At 40.0% G+C, this 20,346-nt stretch overlaps 1 protein-coding gene across 6 annotated transcripts in view; it reads right to left on the bottom strand.

The window, feature by feature from the left end:
- Positions 1-9,110: 9,110 nt before the first annotated feature.
- LOC117831625 (RIMS-binding protein 2-like) overlaps positions 9,111-20,346 on the bottom strand; it is a 96,027-nt gene continuing 84,791 nt past the window's right edge. For all 6 annotated transcript variants that reach the window (XM_034710394.1, XM_034710398.1, XM_034710397.1 and 3 more), the window contains 5 exons: positions 16,844-17,013; positions 12,522-12,690; positions 12,323-12,423; positions 12,137-12,208; positions 9,111-10,046 (listed from right to left, as the gene is read on the bottom strand). In XM_034710394.1, the coding sequence (XP_034566285.1) occupies positions 9,852-10,046; positions 12,137-12,208; positions 12,323-12,423; positions 12,522-12,690; positions 16,844-17,013 (707 nt within the window). In that variant the 3' untranslated portion in view covers positions 9,111-9,851. The remainder of the gene's footprint in view (positions 10,047-12,136; positions 12,209-12,322; positions 12,424-12,521; positions 12,691-16,843; positions 17,014-20,346) is intronic.

Genomic DNA, 20,346 nt, shown 5'->3' with positions numbered 1-20,346 from the left:
TTTGTTAAGTCTGGATCAGAATTTTCACGAAAGATATTCGTCACTGTCATCCTGTCATTGTCACTCAGTAATGAGCTTGAGGCTTTATGGAGAATTTCCACTGTCTGAGGCAGCTCAAAGCAGGAACTATTTTTCAGTCTTATAGACTGAAAATGTGTGATTTAGTCACCAGCGAATCCAGACTGCGTCCTGCTGTCTCTTTTAACAGACACGTAACCTACAGAAGGAGTTGAAAGAAGTCTATTGGCCCACAGTTGATTCACCTGAAAAGAAAAAAGTAAATTATTATGTAGATGGGTGTGAGCTGTTGCTCCCGTATCATGTTCCCAGTACTGTTTGTCCCTTTCCCCCTCTGTAGTTCTTTCAAGATGATTGCTTAACAAGGTTCACCTGGTCTGAGATGCTTAACAACCACAATCATGTCAGAGGACAGAGTCTTTAAGTAGAGACTGTCTCAGACAGATATTTTGTGCTTCCTTTGTACATTTTTTTTGTTATTAAATTTACTCTGTTTGGTTTCTTAATGCAGTTTATAATTCTTTGAGTTTTAAAGTGCTTTATGTGATTTTATCAGGGGACTTTGCTGCTTTTTCAAGGGAAGCTTGAAGGGGCCTCACCAGGATAAATGCTCCATGAGGTCAGTTACATTTTAGTTTATTGGTTATTGTGAGCCAAGTTTTAGTCTGGTAGCCATCTCTTTTGTTACAACCCCAATTCCCAAAAAGTTGGGACACTGTGTAAATGTTGATATAAACTGATATGGATGGTTTTCCCATAAACAAAATCCTATATTCAGTTGAAATTAATGCAAAATGTTACTAAAATTGTATTGTTTAAAGTAAAATATATGTCCATTTTAAATGTAATTCCAGCAACACATTTCAAACAGTTTGGACAGAAGCATGTTTACAATCGTGTTGCATCACCTTGAAGGAATTCTACGGTGGCCCTGAAGGGCAAAACACAAAAACATTTCAGGAAACACGACGACATTACAGGAAACACAACAAAATTTCACAAAACACAACAAAGTTTAACAAAACATAGAAACTTGTTGCCTATCCTCAACACCACAGGGCTTACTCTGGAAGTCTTTTCATTCAACCATTTGGATATTGTACTTCAAAAGCACTGTTCAACATTAACATTAAAGATGCAGACTTAATATCTTTACTAAGAATTTTGCTTTTAATAGCCAAAAAAAACAATTACAATGTCCTGGTTGAATCCGCTTCCTCCCATCATTTCGCAATGGAGAGGCATAGTTAAAGCTGTCCTTATAATGGAAAAAATCACAGCAAGGTTACAGCTGAAGACAAACAAGTTTCTCAATACATGGGCACCAGTGATACATTTGCATTTATTTATTTGATTTGATTTGATTTATTGATTCCAGTTCAGTTTTTCCCTAAATACACCTCTGTAAATGTAAACTATAAGCAATGAATCTATACTGTGAATTAAGATAAGAATGTAATGACGACGATTCTAGTTATAGGAAATTTTCTCATTAAGATGTAAAAATTAAGTGTAAGGGAATACATCTCCTGTATGTGTGCTTGTTGTGTGTCAATTGAAAAAAGTATATAAATAAAAAGTATAAAAAAAAAAAAAAGCACTGTTCAAACTCCAGTGTGAGGAATGTGTTTCATTTCCATCTCCCATGGACTGTCCCCTCCATGATTCAACTAGGACTCTTGCATTGAAAGGCAGCAGCCCTGTCCCCCACACCACAAGGCAACTTTGCAGTGCTTGCCTCTTTAGGTCTTTTCATTGCACATTTTTTTGTGCAGTAGTTTAAAATCACAGCTCACGCACATTGGGCCTCATTCACTAATATATGCGAAGAAATGTTCTTACTCTGCGCATAAAGTAAGGGCTTATGCATAATCACTGTCAGATTCATGACACATGCGTACCAGACAATTTTGTTCTGACCACCTTGCGTATATTAGTGAATCAGAACAATTCTAAATTGACAGGCATGTGCCCGCAACCTGCAATCAGCAATACCACCATGCCCCAATTCATCTATATAAGGACATCTGTTCAGTGTATCAAGACAAGAGCGCTGAGTTGGAGAAAAACTAAGTTGCTAAAGATGGCCCAGAAAGGAAAAAAAAACAAAACATTCACCTCAGCAGAAATAGAGGTGATTGTTGTGGAGGTTGAGGATAGAAACCAACATTTTTCCACCTGGCACCTGACTCCAAGACCTGAGGATGTCCTAATATGTAGGCTACACCATAGGAGTATTAGGCTACATAACATGTGTATCCTTTGTTGTTTTCATCTCCTCTTCCATTCCTTCCAACTCAGTTTGAAATTTGTGTAGGGACTCAGCTGAGTACTACTAATAGAAACAGGAAATGATGTCGAGCTGTCGGGTTCTGTCCAATCAGTAACAAGAAGTGTTGTCCCTCACCTCTCTGTATTGTGAAATGTTTTTGTGTCTTCTGTAATATCGTCCTGTTTTGTGAAATGTTGTTGTGTTTTGCCCTTCAGGGCCACTGTAGAATTCAGCTGTTTAACAGTTTGATTTCTCCTTTGTAGTAATATTTAATTGTATTGTGCACCAAATGTTTCAGTGGATGACGAGTTGGCACTGTTGGCCAGTTTAGCAGTCCCACTCAAAATCAGTTTTATTAACATTTTACACAGTTCCCCTAACCATTCTGGAATTGGGGTTATAAATTGTTGCTACTTGCTCTGGGTAACTACTTTTGAGCCATTCGGTTCTCGTTTTGAGAACCCTGATTGGTTAGCTGATACCACTCTGCAAGCTTGCTGTATGTTTTTTCACTGTTCTTTAACCCTGAGTGGGGGCACTTTCGAGTATTACTGCAACATTTATTTAAAAATCCCTTCTTGTTGGCTTGCAGATTCATTAGCTCCATTGTTTATACATATGCCTTCAAATCAACATACAATACATTTAAGTCCCATTTATATATATATATATATATATATATAAAAAACCTCAACAGTTCATTTCATTAAGCATCGTCATTTTCATCACTCCAGGATATGACAATATGAGCATAAAGGTTCTTTTCTTGCTAATTTAGCCAGACTTTAACCATCAATATATGTCTTTATATTAAATATATAGCCTCAAAAATTGTTAAGATCCAAAGAGGTGAATGTGCCTGACAGCTAGCAGTCTAAGAACACTGATTTAAATGATCTTATCATTGGTAATACATGGAGAATGGTTAGGGAGACCAATAGGGGATCAGCATTATAAATCTAACATTTGCCATAAACCATACGTGTAATAGTTAGCAATACAGGCGATTAAAACATGAATGAATGAAGCAACAATTTTCTAAAAAATATCAAATTTAATTTGGTTATAAAAGTTGTATTTTTTCACATGCACACCCACACATAAGTAATCACCATAAATACTGTCCAATAATTTCTCATCTTCTTTTTTTTTCTCTTTTTTTTTTAACTTTGATTCACAAAGCAAGCACATACGGTGGACTGATACATCTGATTTCAAAAGGACACTATGGAGAATGCTCGCAGTCTTTTACAGGGAGAGGAAATCTCAGTGCACTAACAAAAAGGCTGTCATAAAATCAAGTATAAACATTTAGAAAGTATCTACAAATGGATCAAAGTACAAAAGAGCTACAGCGTTAAGAGACATTACACCCATTCATGAGAGAATGATTTGGTTTGGGACACGGTGTGACAGAATGTCAGACTAAACTGAAACAAATGATAATGAAATGTAAACCTATTGCCAGCTAAACTTTTCTTACATTCCATTTTGGCATAACCCTCTCTTGCCATTACATTTCAATGGTATTAAAATGTAATGAGGAGGTGAACCCTGTTTCACACAATGAATTCACACTTCTAATTCAGGCATAGTTTAACAAAGAGACATAATGTAAAATTGTTAGATATAGTTGATTTTTTGATCAAACTGAGAAAAACTTGAAAATGATTAAAGCTATGAGGAATCAATATCTTGGAGTTAGTGACAGATGTCTTTCAGTTATCTTGTAGAGAACAAAATGTTTGTACAGAATGCAGGCGATTCTTCTTCAATGCTTTTGAATGAATTTAAAGCATTATTTCTATGATCTTGAAGCACACACTGTTTTTTCTTCTGAAAGGCAAAGCAATGTGTTGAAGCAAGTGGGAAAAAACATTTGTGGTCAAATGTGATCAGTGAGCGTGAAGGTTAGCATTCCAGTTTGAAGTCTTTAGCAGTTACCTAACTGTTTTCTCTGAACTCAGTCAAAGATTGAATGATGAATTTGGAAAAAGTGAAGGTTTGAGGGTAAAATGTCAAAAATTTTACCAAATGAGAATAACTGAAATGTTGAAGATGTGCTGAATGTGGAAGGAATTTACATAGTGATTAACTGGCTGCCTTTAATTCTGCCTTGATTCTGAATCAAAACCCCATAACATGTCATTAATTCTCGATAGCAAAAGCTACACCAGGGACAACCAGATCACTTACTTCATATCAAACAAAAGCGGTAGTGATAATAGGAACAATTGGCCTCATTGCCCCAAAAAAGGAGAGCTGTATGAGGACAGATATGTCAACATAAATAACCCTGTAAAAGTCCTGTTTGCTGTCTGTTACCTTCAATTGAAATATTAAGGGTGGATATTAGTTAGTCCTGCAACAAGGCTGATAAGAATCTGTTGCCATGGAATTATTACTGACTTTGGAATCAGAGCGATGTTTTTGTTTGGCTGTCTAGATAAATCATCTACAAATCCAAAGTCTGTGTCGACTTGTTAATGTCTTAAGTGGGCAGCTGGGTAGTATGTGGGATAATGCATAGGGAACAAGTTATGCAAACTAAAATCCCAAACAGGCTGAGACAAGATCTTATTTAGCCTGTCAGGGTTTAAATGTCCATCATCACTCAGCCACTGTACACTTTCCCCTACTTGAACAGTTAAAGCTCCTGTGAGGGGTTTTAGTTGGTTGAGAAGCAGACTGAAATTAATATCAGTGTTGCTTTTATGACCTACAAAAGGAAACTAAATCATTAGCATAAAAACTTACTTTTTCTTTATCTTGACTTTTGAGGGATGAATGTGCCACTGGGGGGTAGGTGTCAAATGAGGGGATTATCAGCACGCTGGTGAAACACCCTTTTCTTACTACATTTCCCATGGCGAAGGTGATCAATACATGAAACATTTGACTGTAAAAATAAAGCTTAACAGCACCCACTCATCTACCTTACAAATGACCCATGATAGGATACCGCTTTGTCCCCAGGGGGCGCCAAAATCAGCACAAACCAGAAGTTCCTCACAGGAGCTTTAAATCAGAACATTGTAATAATAAACATTTACTTCTAGGAAATCTCAGATTGAAATGTGGATTTGTAACTTCCTTGATCACATGAAATTCACATACTGATTATGTTGTTTCTTGTTTGTACATGCAGCCTTTTGTAATCAGGACACAATTTTTGGATCTTTTACAACAACAATGAAAGAAATCATAATAATCGAGTGACAGAAGGAAATTAAGTCATGTCTATGGATTTGATTACACTTTCTTTTGCAAGTATCTCTCTGGTATTATGCAAATAGGCTATGTTTGTATTTGTAGACTCCATTAAATATATATATTGGAGCAACAACAAAGTATTGGGGGTCTAATTAGTGTCTGTGTTCTCCAGAATCAGGGTCTGTGTACGTCTGCTGAGATCATAGGAATAAAAAGAAAACTCTGTTACAGATTCCCTCTCAAATGTAGATACACTGTGGAACATGATTACTTTGTATGATAATGTATGTGCAGGTATTTAACCAGGTACAAAAAGTGTGAGATGAAGTTCTCTACACAGGCCCAATAAAGATCAAACAGAACCAGATAACAATGCACTTTGACATTTTGTAATTTCTATGAGGCTTTAACATGACCCTTTATATATCAACATGAAACAGAACCAAACAGTACACTGGCAATGGAGGTAGCAGCACATCACTACATCACAGGACTGATCACTACATGGCCTCTCCTTCAGAAAAAAATGAAAGTAAAAATGATAAAGTGAACAAGAAACATAAAAGGTGCGAAGCATGACTGCATCACGTACTCACTCGCACAGGCACACAAAACGAGTCTTTTACCAACTGTCAGACGAAAACACACCCACCTCTGTGCAATAGGAAGACAGACACATAATTGAGTCTTGAACTAGGCGTTTCATGACAGTTTGACAGCGAGGACAAAACAAACACATCTGCTGTTGTTTGATTTTTAGAAGTGAAAAGAGCGAGTCATGAAACAAACAAAAAAACCTAGTGGAAATCAAACGAGAAGTGTCACGCTCGTTTTGTTTTCATAAAGGCCACTGAGACAGCTGAGCTCGCCCGGTGTTTCGGATTTTAATGCCCTGTTGCCAATCTGGTATCCCATATGCTACCACCTCTCTCTGATATTGCACTGAATAAAGCCTTTGTGTTAGCAGCTAGCATACTTCACAGAATGCCTCGATTACAGTGTATTTTTTTGGAGGTTTTCCAAGAGGAGTATGGTTTCTGTTTCCTTGTGGTGACATCGTTAAGCCACAAAAAATTGGTAATTGTATAAAAACTAAGATGTAACCAGATGCTGGGATTTGACAGCTACCCTGCTTCAAAGAAATGTGCGGTTCCATAATGTTAAAGGAAAGAAAATGTCATGAAAGTCCTAGTTTTTTGTTTTTCTATGTTATCCATTGATTGAAAATACATCACAGTAATTAATTTTGTGTCTGCAGGTTTCTCTCTCTTGAATTTTGGCACTGCACTGTACATACTTGTAATTTAACTGATTCGCATCATCACCAAACATGGATAATTGTTTCACTGGTTATATTCAAGCAGGCCCACGCAGTCCTGGAGACGAAGCTCACATCCTCTCTGTCATGTGATGTTGGATCAGAGTTGATTGTATGGATGCAATATACAGAGCCCAGCATGTGCAGGTGTTTGTACATGTAAGCTGCTTGTTTTTATTTCACAGGGGAGAGTCTCTTCAGCAGCTTCTTCCCCTTGGAAAGTAGTCCCTTCTTCTTCTTGTTCGCCATATCTTGCGAGTCACGGGGGTCCAGAGGCATGTGGGGGGCCCTCGTAGGGCTTAGGGGTCTCATGGTGCCTGGGAGGAGGGGCCGGACAATCGGGGACGGTGCTCGGACAGGGGCGGTGTCATTGTCGACCGTGTCGGTGGTTTCTGTGGTGACCTGGGGGGAGAGGTGATGGGGAGGTGTGGAAGCAGGGGGCAGCGTATTACAAAAGAAGCATTACTGTCAAACTGCAGATGACGAGGCTTTCAGTTATCTGTCTTCATCAGTGTTTTCTATCTGATTTAACTGGGGAGGGAAGAGCTGAGAGGGAACTATTCAAACTTGTGAAAGAAAAGATGTGTTTTGTCCTTTAAGTGTGAATTCTCATCTAAAGAAACTGCACACTACTCCTATTTTCAACAGGCAGAGGCGCTTTCACTTAACAAGTAACCCACTGACTCACCATTGTTCAGCTTGCTGGTTGGTTGCAGGATTGTGTTGTGCTTCACCTTACTGCATCAAACATATTTAGTTGTTTGTCAATGGAATTGGGGAGGAGGACGGCTCACAGTTCCAGAAATATCCTGTTTACCTATTTCTTTTCATTCACCAAACCAACCGTACTTTAGGCTAGTCTATTTTGAAAGATTTGGAGTCAGATGAAGAATTTATTTTGCTGATTTTTTTTGAGAAATTGAAAAGGAGAGGGGTTCTCATTGCATTGTTAAAAAAAAAAGTGGATTTGGAGTGTAGTTTCATTGCTTAACTGTGTTTTATGTTTTTATCATGACTTGCGCAAGTCCAGGGTGTACCCTCTTTTTTGACCAATGACCGCTGGGATCATCTCCAGACCCTGAAAGGGGTGAGTGGAATAGATAATAGGTGAATGGGCGGATGGATGGATGCATTTATCATCTATGTCTGACAGTATTGAGGCTGTTTTTTGTGATTTTTGTGTGTTAACCTGCAATCCTTTTGTAGTTAATGAAGTCTCTTGGCTATCCATCTCTCTATCTTTAAGTTTTACACTGATGTTAAAATGCAAAATAAATCAAATATCTTTTCTGAAACAATACACATGAAAGAGCTGGGTTTTGTGCATTTCAAGGCCAACCTGAGGGCCCAGAGTGTGTTCTGATACAACTCAATATTCAGAGAGATAAAAACAGTTTTAAACATTAATATTGTCCACATTGAGACATTAGTCTCTTCATAATGTGTCGATAGGTCAGGTTAATTTGTTTTAAATTCACAGTACAAATGGGATTTGTAATCACAAACACGCACACAGAGTTGATACGTAGGAGAAACACTGAGGAGGAAGCCAGGAAACGTTGAGCACAACATCAGCACACCACAGAGCCGAAAAAGGAGTCCACAGTCAGTTAGGGCCAGGAGGGAACAAAGAGTACAGTCATATACAGAACAACACCCAGGGACACAACTGTAGATACCAGGCTTCTCATCTAATGCAGCAGCTGGACACATGCTTAAGCATTGGGACACTTTTAGGAAGACGGTAAAAACTCGGGTCCAAATTGTTAAAAAAACAGCTCTTGATGACAAAAATTGTGCTTTTCAGTATAGTAGGGCAGATAGAATACAATAAGTAATAAACTGTACAAGTAAACAGTTTGTATAAAATGGGAATTTATTTGAAATGGTCCCTAATTTGGGTAACACTCAAACCAGAACATGGAAAACAAACAACTAATCTGATTTGCTCTAATGAAAAAGATGTGTTTCTGAAACGTATGCAAAGAGCGCCGTGATGCAGTGTGGCATCGAGAAGTGTCTGCTGTGACCTCGAGCTGTTTGCATTAGAGCCGTGAGTTTGGTATCTCAAGTTGCCGACTTACTGTACAAGGCAGACAGAGCCATTTATGGTGTGAAATGAACAATCTTCTTCTGTTTGTTTAGTTTTGTTTTGCCAAGCGGGTGAGGAAAAACAAAAAAGAAATCAGATGTGGCAGCATAGTCCTGTCGCTAAAACCCACACCACTATGAAAACTGAAAACAACAACAACGTCAACAACAACACCAACACACATGAACACCAGGGCGCAAAAAAAGATTGTTTTTAATATCCAATTTTTTTCTTTTATTGTTCCATTGTAACAACACAGTATGGAAGTATCAGTGCTGCGATTAGTTTAGTCTCTCGAGCTCAGAGCAAACATAGCATATCCACTGACAACAGGGCTGAAAAATAGATTTGATGTGTGCAATATACATAAAGAAACAAAGCCTCTTTTAAGGAAATACAGCAGTCGAGCCAAGAAAGTTCTTATAAAATGTATCAAGTTTGAAAAAGGCATGCTTTTCTCTTTTTTTTATAGTTTTCTTTTCATATATTTTCTTTTCAGTGTCATTGGGTAGCAATTGTTATGTGTTTATAAAGCACTTATTATTATACACAATAACCACAACAGGTTTTTTGAGTTTCAGTGCAAAGAGGTACCAAATTATCATGTGTAAGGAATGAGTTGAGCCTTTTTCAAGTCCTCCTTATAACCAGTGCTACATGCAAAAATCACCCGGAGAGCTCCCACAGTCTATCCTCTCTCTGTCCATGTCAGGCTTTGCTTCTTCCTTTCTCTGAGACTCAGAAAGGTGTTAAACACTGGATTTTTGTCCCCTTTTCCGAAGGTTGAGAGGAGAGGGGGTGGGGGTTGTTAGTTTGTATAGAGTCACCACTGTCACCACATGGACAAACACACACAATGAACAGCACACAGACGGCAAGGTGGAGGAAGCGAGAGACGGAAATCAAGAGAGAGGACGGAGGATGGATGAACACAGGGCCTAGCGCTGAGAGCGGCGATGATGATGTACCCGTTTGCTCTCTGAGACGGTGGCGGCGGAGTTGGCAGGGGGCCGGCTGGCAGGCTCTTCCTGGGGGTAGTGGGTTGGAGTATCTGTCAGATACACCTCCACATCATCAGGCACTTCTTCCAGGAAGTTAGAGGGAACCAGACCACGGTGGCCGTTGATCTCACCCTGTCGATGGATATGAGCATGAGAGAGTAGAGAAGAGACAGGCTACTGAAAAAAATGTGAATACAGATGAACATTTCATACAGTCATTTTTGTGCCCTATTTTTTCTTCATCCCCTCAGGTCAGGATTAAGTCACTGTCTGTTCAAATTACCTCATTGTTCCACAAATTAGAAATGTGATATTTTTTTTCACATTTCTTATTTCTGAACCCTTTTATCATCAGTTCTTCATTAATTTGCACATTCATTCACGTCTCACATCTTCTGACTTGTTGGATAAGAGTTTGTGCAACACAAGTCACCCTGCCTGTAATCCTCAATCTGCAAAAATCAGGAATGTAGAATTAACAGATTATTAATAATACTAATAGTTCATTTTATTTATAGGCGCCTTTCTGAACAGCCAAGGTAACCATACAACATAGCAATAATAAAAGCAACACTCAACAGTAAAAAAATACATACATTAGAATAAAGATACAATACTAGAAAGATGAAAGGGGAGGGGGAGTCATTCCAGTCCCAGGGAGACGGATTAGAGTGCGTAAGCTTGGCTGAAAAGGTGAGTTTTGAGGCGGGATTTGAAGGTGGTGGGAGAGGTTGAATTTTGTACGTCCACGGGGAGAGAGTTCCCCCTAGTGACATTATTGATGTGAGACTGGAATGACAGTGTACTGTCGAGGATGACACCCAGACTCTTAACATGGGGGGAGGGGGAGACGGAGGAGTTGTCAATAGGTATAGGTATAGGTATATTACACATTCTCTACTCATATGCACATGAACAAATACATTTAAGTGACATAACTAGGTTGATGATCATAAGATTGAAGCTGCAACCAGAAGCTAGTTAGCCTAGCTTTGCAGCAAGATTGTAAACAAAGAGAAACAAACTAACCTGGATCTGCCAAAAAGCTGACAAAGGAATCTGCATACCTCTTAAAGCTAGGGTTGGTAGTCTCAGAAAACCAGCATGAATTTGAATGTAGCATTTCCTCATGACTCCGTCTAACCCCTCCCCTCCTCCCTCGGAGCTCCTCCAAAACGACGCCCCCCCCCCCCCCCCCCCCCCCCCCCCGCTCACATGCACGAGCGCCGCTGATTCTCGACCATATGATCATGACTGATTCAAAACCGGTCCTCACCAAAACATTATCATAGTGAAAGTTAAAAACACAAACAAACATGGCTGCTGTTAGTACTCACAACTATCATGCTAACATTATCCAGTTGTACCGGTGACACAATATCAGGAGAAAAGTTATAACACATATAATACTGTAACAAATCTACTGTTTGTTAAACGTGTTCAGTGTAGATGTTCTTAATTCCTACAGTGTTGACAGTCAGTGAAGGCATCAGGAGAGGTGTAGAGTGTGCGAGTGGGAGAGAGGAGAAGTTTTTCATTCATTCAAACATTGATTGTTGTTTTGTTGGTTGGCGTGATCACGGCCGACAGTGACCGGTTATTAAAACTCAACGTGTTCACGAATCGGCTCATCATCACTACAGCGTTCGGACGGACGCTACAATAAATATATATTTTCTGTAGGACTTACTGAACGTCATTAATTATTCTGCTTGTTGGTCCGGACTACTCTGATCCGGACTACAGTCCTGAGCAAAGCACCTCATCAGGTCAGAGGGGACAGGCCCGAGGACGAGCGAGAGGGGCAGTAAATAGAGTCAGGGGAAGTAGAGGCAGGAGACGGGGACTCGGAGGAGTGCACGCCGGGGAAATGTACGCGCAGGAGGAGGGCAGAACGGCTGGACGGGATTTGATTGGTTTAAAATTTGGGGAGCCAAAAAACAGTGATTGGTTGGTGTTTTCCCAGGTTTACTCCGGCTGTAGATAGCAGTTTTTTTTCACTCTTTTTTAGGAACACATCATGTATTGATTGCCATCAGGACATAAAGATCATTGTAACCAGTATGACAAAAAGTGTATCTAAATATGATTACCAACCCCAGCTTTAAAACTAACACATTATATCAGCTTGGTTTAATCTGTATCAACACCAAAGGGGATGGTTCAGTTTTGTAGAGATTAAATCAACATCAAACTGTCTAACATGGCTAAGCTGTACTTACAGAGTAGAATCCGTCCTCATCAATATCTCCAAATACAGCCATGATGTCACCAGCACAGAATGTCAGCTCAGCCTATCAGGGGGACAGAGATACAGAAAATGACACACAAGAATACAACCTAGACTGACTTTGACTTTACCGGTTATTTCCTTCTTTGTGATAAAGTTATCCTGCAGTGAGCGATACCTCCACATCAACATTAGGGGAGCTCTCTCGAGGGTCGTAGTCATACAGAGCAACCATCCTCCTTGAGGGCTGATCTCGACGAAGTCCTCTTCTGTTCTGCTCTGTAAGCAAGAATAGGAGGCATTGTTTTCATTTACATCCACATTGATGGAGCACATAACCTTTCCAGTTCATAAAAGTGAATAAGCATGTGGAGTACCTATCCTGTCCACAGGTGTGCTGAGTGGCAGGAAGCCCTGTTTCATGAGCTGGTCCAAGGTCTCCTCATCCTCTGCTCGGATCTCTGACACCATGTTACACGGTATCAGCCCCATCCTGCCCCTTATATCTCCTCTGTAGAACCCATCAGTATCTTTATCACCAAACACCTGTTACACAAGACAGTAAAAGAGTTCACCCTATTAGTACCACTTGTGCTTTTTTAATGGCCTTGTTGCTGTTAACCACTGCTACCACTCAAGTGAGTATTGCTGCTTGCAGAGTGACAACTTTGGGTTTGTTTGTGTGTGAGAATGAGTCTCAAGCTGCTACAGGTGACAAGAAGTTGTCTGTTTGTCCCAGTTACAATTCCCAGAAGAGTGCTGTCTGAAGCCTGAACCTTGTACATTTTGTTACTAGCTTTGGAACTCAACCCCTTAGGGACAGATCATGTATGTCGAGGGAATACTGAGTAAAGCCACAGAGTTGCTGCCTTCCCTTAAGGCTACGTTGACACTTCAAGGCTTAATGCTCAATTCTGATTTTTTTGCTCAGATCTGATTATTTGTTTGCCTGTTCACATTACCATCTATAATGTGACCTGTATCTGATTCCAGCGTGAACTGTTTGCGGCTCTGAACTGCCCCGCATGCGCAAAAGAACAATAACTATGACGTCACATGCAGCCGTTTCACAAACGTAAACATGGAGGACGGCAAGTATTTGCCTTTATTACAAAGTTTTTGTGCAGTGGGAGCCGGAGAATGAATGACCAGTTGCGGAGGAGGTCAAGTATAAAGAAAAAGAGAGACAAATTGCTTGTTTCAGCTTTTTGCAGAGCTGTGGCCGCAAGTACGGTTGAAAGGTCTATGTCAGGGGTGTCCAAACTTTTTTCAAAGAGGGCCACATATGATGTTGTCAGAATACCTCAGGGCCAGTGGCTCCTACTGAGACTTTGGAATCCTAAAAGTTATATATGAATATATTTAATAACAATTATTTTAAATGTTTTCTCAATCAAACAGTAACTAGGAAGTACCATGTAAAGATTAGCAAACGTTATCTTCTTCTGGGGGAATATGTTTTTCATCAGGGTCAGGCAATGTGGGAAAAAATATTGTCTCATTATTTCTCTATGGCATGATCACAATCTGGATTTCATCACACTTCTTTTTCATGTTGTTTTTAAGACTGTTCTGACCAGCAGACAACATATTAAGAACAAAGTCATTACTTTCCTGAGTTCTGAACATTTTTTATGCACCTAATTTTACCTTTTCTGCACAATTTCATAATTTTGATCTTGTCTTGTGTCCTCTTTTGTGTCTTCTGAACTTTTAGTGTTCATCAAGAACATTTCCACATCATGATAAAAACATTAATTTGAAAACTTGTCAGCTTTAAGAGTTCTTGTGTTTCTTCTTTATTGCCATCTTGAAGAATTCCCAGAGCTTTGGCTTTAGAGAGGTGGTCCATATGAAGCTTTTTGAGATAATTCTGGAGTGACTTTAGTTTTGTTTGTGCGCTTGAAAGAAACTGCAAATGTACAGATGATTCAAAAGGTGATTCATTTATGTGCTATAAATAACACAATTTAGGATGGAAGCTTGGGGGCCATAAATAAATGGACCTTGGGCCGCAATTGGCCCCCGGGCCGTACTTTGGACACCCCTGGTCTATGTGGATGCGGACACGGAGTCAGGAGTGGTGGGTCTGCGACGTTAAAAGTTTCACAGAGACAGAGTTTATTCAAAACATCTGGATGTCAAGGGCAACTTTCAATTACATCTGTCAGCGGCTCTCCCCAAGACTCTTTCAGCAGGACACTCAATTGAGGCGCTCCATCTCTGTGAAGAGACGTGTAGGAGTTGGGTTGTATTGGCTGGCAACAGGCACGCTGGCTAAACACCTGTTTGGTAGAGCCAAGTCTTCAATCGTGCTCAATCGTGCACGAATGTTGATATCCTCCATTTTTGCAAGGCTACCGCCGCGCAGAATTGTGACGTGTGTCGCTATAAAGTGACGTGAAAGTATCAAATGCGCATCAAATCCGCCTTGGCCGTTCACACTGAGGTCGCATTGAAAAAAATCTTATCTGTATCTGATTCAGGACCACAAAGGGAAGTGGTCTAAATCTGATTTGAAAAAATCTGATTTGGGCCACTTTTGCTTGCAGTGTGAACATAGCCTAGAGTCAATAGATGTAGCTTCCTTTGAGTTCAACTACAACAAGCAACTGAAAAGCAATAGCCAAAGTCTACACTGTACCCAAACTGAGTTTAAGTCCTCTGTGATCCCCGGCCAGCTGCAGCTTGGGCCTGCCCCAATGCATGAAGACACATAGATTGTGCTGAGCTCTGTCAACATGCTTCAGACACATTAAGCAATTCAACTAGTGGAGCTTTGGACACTAGTGTCCCGAAAGTGGTCCACAGTTTTCGCTTCCTAAGAAATCTGGAATGGCCACATATTACATCCATCCCATGTCCTGCAGTGCTCTGCCTGGATAGTAGACTGGTATCTACAGTTGCAGCACAAATGTGTTTGAGTACTCCAGTTTTCTGTTTAAGGACAACCAGGAAGTTTGAGCTAAAGAATGAAAGCAAAAACAGGACAAAAAGAACGCATTTTCTAGCTTATCTAGACAATTGGGCTCTGTTTGTAAGCGCAGGAGAGCAGCTTTAGTTGGTTTCATCGTGCATTCATGCTCTGGACTTTCAATTAATTTGCATAAAAGTTCCCAAACCAAGAGTCAGCAACTTTCCCTTCTCTGGTAGGAAGTTTATTCTATTTTCAACTAAGCTCATCCATCATTGCACAAAGTGATCAATGTTTCATAGCTGCCCAGCTCAATTATAATTTGTCAGATGTCACAGGGAATTGTTTTTTGCAAGGTAGCATCCTCGTATGAGAGAGGATGGACAGCTTTATCATATGGTTCAGTGACAAAGGGATATGGACATCTGCACAATGCAAACTCTATAACAATGACTTGAGGCTACTAGCAACTTCCTCAATTTTTAAGCATTTTCACGTCTCAAACTGGCATGTGCTGATACAACAACTGTGGTTTCCAAAAAAAACAACTGCTTTTCAGTTAAAACTGTGTTGCTCTTTCATGAAATCAACCATAGTCAGCTATTTCTCTCCTTTTTAGCACTAATGATTTTTTTCTTGCAACACTAGCAGATCAGATTAAAACAATAGGTCTTTTCATACAAGCAAGTTGAAGAATGAGTCTCTTGCAATAGCCCCACCAGCTTAGTTATGGAAAACAAGTCAATATGCACCGCTTTTGATGTTTCAGGGAAAGGTTGCCAAAGAGAGGCTCTGTGTAATTATCGAGTTACATGATTCGGCAAAAGAAAGTAACCTAAAGATGTATTTAAACCAAATGATTTAATAACAGGGCATACAAAAGCTTTTCATCCATCCATTTTCTTTCACTTAAAGGCAATATGCTGAGCAATTTGACCTTAATGTACCTCTCGCCTGCCACATGTTCCAGCTCCTCTGGGTGGATCCTGAGTCTTTTTTAGGTTGGATGTGAAACAAACACATTGGTCAGCTCTGGGTGTGCCGCAGGGTCTCTGCTCTGTTGGATGTGCCCAGAAAACGTCTAAAGGGGCGTTCAGGAGGCGTCGTAATCAGATGCCTGAACCCTTCAAACTGGCAGTAGCGGCTTTACTCTGATCTCCCTCCAGATGTCTGAGTTGCTAACCCTATCTCTCAGGCCGAGGCCAGCCACCCATTTGGTGCATCTGCATGGCCTCTAGCATGATGTTGGACCACTCCCACCCCTCCCATCGCCTTTTTGTACTCTTGCCATCTGGACGGTGGCTCCGGAGTATCTGTGCCAGGTCACAAAGACTGAGCAATGGCTTCCTCCCCCAAGCTATTCGGACTACACATCCCCTTTTTGCTCCCTTGACCCAGGGGCATCTTTTTTTTTTTTACTATGTTGTTAAAAATGCCAATGGTATTAACACATCTTTTTTTTATTGCTTTGTGCCTTGTTTTAAATAGTGTGCCTGATCTTACTAGAATGGCATTTCTCTCCCATGTTTGCTGAGAGTGAATCATGGAAGTGACAATAAAAGAAATCTTGAATCTGGAGGAAAACACTTTTGGCCACTTGTACATGCAATTTCATTCCTTCGGTCATCCAAAGCTCAGACCATATGTGGAGGTTGGAACATGGATCGACTGGTAAGTTGAAAGTTTTAAATTCAGACTCAGCTCCCTCTTCACCATGACAGTCACTGACTGTAGGATTATAGTGTTTAGTCATAGTGCCTGACTACTGTAATTATGAACTCCCACCTTAATGATCTGTCCCTCTTTGAAGGGCAGCTCCTCATCAGCTGCATCTGGGTTTGGGGACATGGACAAGGGATCGTAGTCAAAGAGAGCCACAAAGATCCGATAGGACTCCTCAGGCTCTGACTCATCATAGTACGTAGGAGAGCGGCGATCCCGGTCCCTGTAGCCATCTTAAAAAAATGTAAGACAAATAAAAATCCATCATTCTGCATTATTAAATAAAGCATACAAAAAGAAGGTAACATAAACAAAGCTGGAACTTGGTTTCTTTGTAAAAAATATTAATACTTATAAACTTGATTTGCAATTTTTTTGCAATTACTTTAAAATAATTGCCTAACAAAACTTACAGCCTCATAAGTGCATTTACTACACATTGATATCTAAACCATGCCTAAAAGAAGAATTATTTCATTCTGTTATTCTAGTCTATCTATTTCTATCTGTTAGCATGCAGGGAAAAAATGTTGTCAGAGATCTATCTCAGTCACTGCACTGTGGCACACACACACACACACACACACACACACACACACACACACACACACACACACACACACACACACACACACACGCATACACACTACATATAGTGTAACATTTTTGTCTATTTTTGATGCAGTGAAGGACAAATGAGGTGCAAGACAAACCATGGTGCAGTACACAGACAGTGTGATTCAGGGGTATGACACAACATCAAAAACACCCAAGACTCTTACATGCATCTAGATATACACAAAAATGTTTTACTTTTAATTCTTATAAAAAGAAATGATAAAATACTAAGACTCTAAAACTTCCACAAACTGCCAACCCTTGTGACAGCAAGAAGTCTAAAGCAGAGTCGTTGTGGAAGTCTGTCCTTAACTCTAAGTTTGAATTGCTGTATAGCTAGCAGAGTGTGATACTATTGTGCAAAAGCTTTATTTTGAAGCTTTAAAATACAAGCCTGATGTGAAATGCATTACTCCCAGGCGAGCATACGCTTGCCTAGCGAAGGTTTGGTTTGAATGTTTCTGCTGCACTAGGAAATATTTGTCAGGGAGGACTGCATTTCCAACAGCTGATATTTGAAAGAAAACTCATACCTCTAAAAGAAGACGGCAGTGAATGTGAGGTCAGTCTCGGCTTTGAACCACTAGTGATTCTTTAATATTTCATGCATGACTGCTCTTATTTGAAGTATAGTGGGTGTGGTTGGACCACAAAGGGGAGGGGTTTAGCAGGCATCTTGAGTTTAGTGCAGTGAGTGAAGCATTCTCTGAGCAGTCAATCAATCATTAACCATCTGCAACTGTGGAAAAGTTCATCTCAGACCCCAGGTGTGGCTTTTCAGTGGGGCCGCCATATCAATGCAGTGCAGTCATGCTGTTGAACTGAAAGCATAATAATAACTCTTATTATTTAAGATATAGAAACAGGCACTTGCAAGTGTCCACAGCTACTTCTTGCCGTATGCCATTTACTAGTGGCATTTTTTGTTACCATGCTGTGGTGGTAGAGGCAGGACTGCAGGCACATACCATGGGGAGACCTGGTGCCGCCCATGTGCCTGCGGGATGACCACGTCCTGTGTCGAGCTACTCTGCCATAGTTACCATCCTCGGTGATGGGGGAGGGGTTTCCCTCACTGTTATTCTCAGAGGTTACTTCTACAGGAAACACCAATTAGAGAGTGATGGGGTAACAATGCAAAACTCAACATTCCCTTCCCGAACGGTCAACTCATGATGTGTAATGCTGCCTAAGATTTTATTAATAGCTATTAGAACATCAATTCCAAAAAGGTTGTGAAACTGTGCAAAATATTATCAAATATATAAACATGAAATATTAATAAATACAGAATTTGATGCTGTGCAAATTATTTAAAGCCAACATTTAATTGAAAATTGTGCAAGGACAATATGTGAAATGTTAAAGCTGAAAACATTTATTGACATATTTTAATTTTAAATTGAATGCCAGCAACATGTTTCAAAAAAAGTTGGGACAGGGGCATGTTTACTATTGTGTTGCATCATCTCTTCTTCTGACAACATTCTATAAATGTTTGGGAACCAAGAAGATCATTTTCTGGAGTTTTGAAAGTCAAATCCCTGTTCCATCAGGGATGCAGGTTTTTGCACTGTGCACTGATAACAAGCCAGGAGGGTCCCTCTCCTCTTTAGTGCATGTGTCCATGGTTTCCAAAAAGAATTAAAAATGTTTATTTGTCTGAACAAACCCACTATGCATCTGTCCATCTTGAATGGGCTCTGGCCCAGAGAAGTCTCCAGCATTTCTGGATTGTATTCATTAATGGTTTCCTCTATGCATGGTATAGTTTTTAACCTGCATTTGTGGATATTGTGTTCACAGACAATGGATTTTGCCCATGATTTTGAGCCCACTTTGAGTTGCTCTTTGTATGAATGGTGCTTTATAAAGAAACGTGCCTTGCCTTGCCCTTAGCTCATTTTAACTAACTTTAAATGCAAATTTTAATTTTATTTTTAACATATTTCTAATTTTACTTTTCTGTTTTATTATGTTTGTAATTTTAATTGTGTTCTTTTATGCTTGTCTGAATGTTTCCAATGCTTTCAATGTTTTAATGTTTTAATGTAAAGCACATTGAGTTGCCCTTGTGTATGAAATGCGCTATACAAATAAAGTTGCCTTGCCTTGCCCTGCCTTGCCTTGCCTTGCCTTGCCTTGCCCTGCCTTGCCTTGCCTTGCCCTGCCTTGCCCTGCCTTGCCTTGCCCTGCCTTGCCCTGCCTTGCCCTGCCTTGCCCTGCCTTGCCCTGCCTTGCCTTGCCTTGCTTTGCCCTGCCTTGCCTTGCCTTGCCTTGTCTTGCCTTGCCTTGCCTTGCCTTGCCTTGCCTTGCCCTGCCTTGCCTTGCCTTGCCTTGGCCTGCCTTGCCTTACCCATGCAATAATTTCCACTACAGACTCTTGGCCCTGAAGACCATGGCAATCCAGTATTGGTTTTCAGCCTTGACCTTTTTGTACAGAGATTTCTCCAGATTCTCTGAATCTTTAAATTATATAACTGTAGATGAAGACATCTCTAAATTATTTGAAACGCTGAGGAACATTATCCTGAAAATGTTGAACTATTTACTCATGCAGTCTTTCATAGAGAATTGAACCTCTGTCCAGCTTTACTTCTAAGAGACTCAGCTGCTCTGGAATGCCCTTTTTATCTTGTTGCTCATCTGTTGCAAATTAACCTCATGAGTTGGAAGATGTTCCTCCTTGTGATTTATCTACATATCTACATATCTACGTATCTACGTATCTATCTACATATCTACGTATCTAAGTATCTATCTATCTATCTATCTATCTATCTATCTATCTATCTATCTATCTATCTATCTATCTATCTATCTATTTATTTTTATAAAAAAAAAATTTCAGCATTTCGTTTTCCCTGTCCCAACTTGTTTGAAATGTGCTGCTGGCATCAATTTTAAAATGATTGTGCATTTTTAATAAAACAATACAATATTTCACT

Source organism: Notolabrus celidotus, chromosome 19 (assembly GCF_009762535.1).
Source record: "Notolabrus celidotus isolate fNotCel1 chromosome 19, fNotCel1.pri, whole genome shotgun sequence".
Lineage (NCBI taxonomy): Eukaryota > Metazoa > Chordata > Actinopteri > Labriformes > Labridae > Notolabrus > Notolabrus celidotus.
Note: the sequence above shows the minus strand (reverse complement) of the source record. Positions and strands in the feature narration are given on the sequence as shown.